Genomic DNA, 4112 nt, shown 5'->3' with positions numbered 1-4112 from the left:
AGGGCCTTTTGGCTCAGGGCTAGGGTTAGGGTCTCCTCAAGGTTTAAGGGGTGAGGGCCTTTTGGCTCAGGGCTAGGGTCAGGGTCAGCCTGCTTTCTACCTTTACCTGTCATAGTTCCTATGTTTACAGTCGCTACCGTCAGTCCTACACGCGTGGCTTCCCTCTTCTAAACAAATTTCTATGACTTTTAGAATATTTTATATATTTCTGGGTCACGAGGGAAGTGGTGCCTATGTCCAGCAGTCACTGTCCAAGAGGTGGGGGGCACCCTGGATAGGTCTCCAGTCCATCACAGGGACATACAGAGACAAACAAGACAGCCATTTACACTCACACTAGGGACAATTTAGAGTGTGCACAAGGAGACCATGTAAACTCCACACAGAAAGAGGAGTTTGCTGTCATGACTTGAGTTGGTCAATGTTATTTTTCTGTATGTCTTTTCATTTTTAGGGTTCTTGTGTTTTTGATGTCATTGTATATGGCTTACATTTGCATCTTGGGTTTTGTGTTCTGGATTAGTGTTTTTGTTCTTTGTTTCCTGTGTCACTGTTCACCTGCCCTCAGCCATTGTTCTCCGGTCTGCCTCACCTGTTGCTCATCATGTCCCATCTGTAACCCATTTCCCACTCACCCTCTGTTTCTTTAAATCCGGTCCCTTTTCATTCATGCTTCACTGGTTCATTCCTTCTGCTTCCCTATTCCATGTTTCAGTGTTGTCTCCATGCCACGCTCACGTTCCATGTAAGTTTTTGTTATTTCATTTTTTGCTGCCATAAATGTAGTTTTTATTTTACTTCGCCATGAGCCTGCTGGGTTCTGGGTTCATGCACCATCGTAACAACGAACCTGTGACCTTCTTCCTGTGAGGCGACAACACTAACCACTGCTCTGCTGTGCTGCCCACTTTAAGGATATTTTCAGATTACTTTGGTTTCACGACAGACATCCAAATATTTTATTTACCTTTTATTAACATTTTGATCTTATCATTTAAACAAAACAATAAAATGTTTATCATAATAAACTTAAAAATGTTGCAATTCTGTCATTGTGTTAAAATCTTCAGCCTTCAAACTGCACAGCACAGCTAAATATGTATAGTTAATTTCTATATTAAATGAGATATATTCTAAAAGCAATAGGTGAATTTTGAAGTCAATAAATTCATTCTAATTGTAATAATTTTAACATTTTGTGTCATCTAAAATGGAATCCTCACCAATCAATCTTTCTAGATACATTTGAAATTTGGCCTTTATACTTTACCTCAAAAAGTAAAAAGTTAGTTTATTCAGTTATTTTAAATTATTTTTGAAGTTACTTTTCTAACAAAAATATATTTCATACTATTGTATCAGAAAATTACTTCCACTGTTCATAAAATTGGTATTGTTCAATCTAATAGATGTCATTCAATTCTAATCTAAAAACAAAGAAAGCTTAGAACAAAGAAAACATTTACATTTACTACCTTTAGTTGGTATTGAAAGTTATATTAATGCAAGAGTTCAAAATATTATGTCAGAAATTTATTAAGTGACACAAAAAATACAAAAATTATTTTGAAAGGTAAAATGTTATGCGTGGTAAATCACCTTTTATTATATGTTTGACTCAGACAGCCCAGAAGTCCAAGATAATTTCCGACAGTGTATAAAATTGTCAGCCACTGATTTTAGCTTTCAGATGACAGCATAGATGGTACATGAGAACAGGTCTGATGGTCTGATCTCTCAGCCCATAAATGAGAGAACTCAGACATCTGGGAAAAATGATGAAACAAACATAAAAAACATTCTGGACCCACAAAAATGCTGTCCTTGTTAAGATTTTTGAAAGTGCTATGATTAATGGGTTGTTAATGGTTGAGGACAGACTGAGGCCCAGCTGCACCAGATGCAGAAGAAGTGTGTTACGAGCTTTATGAGCTAAAGCTTTATCCGTGGAGGCCGACCTGGCTGCTGCAATCACACCAATGTAGGAGAAAGTGGCAGCCACACCAGCTGAGACAAACAGAACAATAGTGTAAGCTCTGTCATACTCAGCGGTCAGAGACCCAAGCACTAAAGCTATGTTGGAACAAAGATCTCTTATCTGTAACCTCTTCACCTTTTCAAATGGAAACTGTAAAAACAACAGAACACGAGTGAGATTGTTCAGTGAACTCACAGCCCAAATTGCAATGACAGCCACGGTTGTGTTTCTGATGGTGATGATGGAGGCGTGCCTCAGTGGGAAACACACAGCTACATATCTCTCCAAAGGCATTACCACCAGCGTGAGGGGGGAAATCCCAGTCGTGAGATTGGCGAGCATGCTGAGAGCAGTGCACAAAGAATACGCCAACTTTACTCTACAGACCGAGAGTAAGAACTGAACCTGACTCTGAGCCAGCTGAACAGTGTCTGCAAGAAGAAGGTTATACAGAAGAATATAACGGCAGGTGTCACGAAACACAGGCTTACTCCTCAGAGTGAACAACATAACACCATTGATGTACAGAAAAATGAAGGATGGAACTGTAGACATGGTGGAAATTATAATTATCCGCAGCGAAGCCACAATCTGCACTTCTCCTGTGATGTTCGACTGCGACTGAGAAACATTTACCATTGCAGAGAATACTGAATGTGTTCAAATTCACCTGCTGTGACTGAAAAAACAAATAAATGTAGTTAGTTTTCCTATATTTATTTCAATGCAACATCTCCTGAACATAAATGACATGTAGTTTAAAAGAAAAGCTCTAACTCATACAAAGAGGAGAGGAGGTTAAGTCCGGGTATGCTGGTGCTCTGGCTCTTCCTGACGTTACGTTGTGATTATTAGTTCTGTCCTCACAATTTATTCACATTACACGTCACACGTCAGCAATGTTTACAAGTGATCTAATCCCCACTGGATGGATTTCAATGAAACTCTCAGAAAGTAATCACTGGTTGTACATCTAAAGCTGATTAATTATTGGAGTCAATAAACAATAAAATGATTGCCACTAGTAATCAATATGAGCAAAAGCAAAAACAGCTATAATAATATATAAGTTCAGTAATATCAATCAATTATATAGTTTTTGGGCTAAAATTTGGTAACTGAGAGTTATCTTCAACATTCTCTGAGCACTACCAGACTGCACAGCATCCCTGTTTAAAACGTTGGCAGACAAGGCGACACGCACACTTGCTGTCTTTGTCCAACATGAAATAAAAACAAAGGTTACAAAGTATTTCTCATTATTCTTCTTTTGGTAATTTTTATTGTTAGCAGGTAGAGTTAAACATAAAAAACTTAAAGAACTCATTTTAAATTTGATCTTTAGGCTAAATGTTACCAGAAGGCTGTTTGAGATTTTATTTAGATTCAACTAAGGAAACGGGAGCAAATGTGTGTTTATGACAGGTTGTTGGTAACAAAAAGCTAAAAGACCCAATTTACACCCCACAGAGGTTGACTGACTAACCAAGCCCATTTCTTAATGCAATTCTGTTTTGGAGTCTTCCTTTCCTATTAAAATCGAGCTACAAAGAACTGCGATCAAAGAATTTCCCTCTAGGAGGAACTGAAAAAGGTACAGATGGATAACCAGATGTTATCACTAGCTAAAGATTTCACTGCAGTTCTTCTTCTTCGTTTAGCTGTTCTCTCTTCAGGGGTCTCCACAGAGAGTCCTCCTCCATCTAACTCTGTCCTCTGTGTCCTCTGTCCTCCATGTCCTCTCTAACTGCATCCATACATGTCCTCTTTGTCTTTAACATCCTTCTGTCCCTCCTCTGGACATCAGTCCTTCAACCTGTGCTGGACCTCTGAGGACCTCAGTCCTGATCCTGTCCGTCCTCGTCCCTCCCAAGGAGAACCTCAACATCTTCAGCTCTGACACTTCCTGTTCTGTCTCCAAATCAGACAACATGGCTGCTCTCACCACTGTCTGTGAACCAATAACTTATATGGATAGACATGACATCACGTGACTTTGGATGAGCTAAAAACGCCGCCATCTTACGATAGTAATACAGCTCCGCTTTTGCGCTTATCTATACAGGAATGCCTTCTTTTTATGCTGCATTTTTCTGCACAAATCTTCACGGAAAATGTCCGGACGGCGTTACAT

General features: G+C 39.2%; 1 protein-coding gene across 1 annotated transcript; it reads right to left on the bottom strand.

Annotated features, from left to right (window-relative positions):
• Nucleotides 1-1592: 1592 nt before the first annotated feature.
• Nucleotides 1593-2845, bottom strand: LOC108251085 (odorant receptor 131-2-like). The gene has a single exon (XM_017441254.3). The coding sequence runs from the start codon at nt 2615-2617 to the stop codon at nt 1667-1669; it is 951 nt and encodes a 316-aa protein (XP_017296743.1). The 5' UTR covers nt 2618-2845; the 3' UTR covers nt 1593-1666.
• Between the last annotated feature and the right edge of the window lie 1267 nt (nt 2846-4112).

Source organism: Kryptolebias marmoratus, linkage group LG13 (assembly GCF_001649575.2).
Source record: "Kryptolebias marmoratus isolate JLee-2015 linkage group LG13, ASM164957v2, whole genome shotgun sequence".
Taxonomy (NCBI): Eukaryota; Metazoa; Chordata; class Actinopteri; order Cyprinodontiformes; family Rivulidae; genus Kryptolebias; species Kryptolebias marmoratus.
The sequence above is the reverse complement of the archived record's forward strand: the minus strand, read 5'-3'. Positions and strand labels throughout refer to the sequence as shown.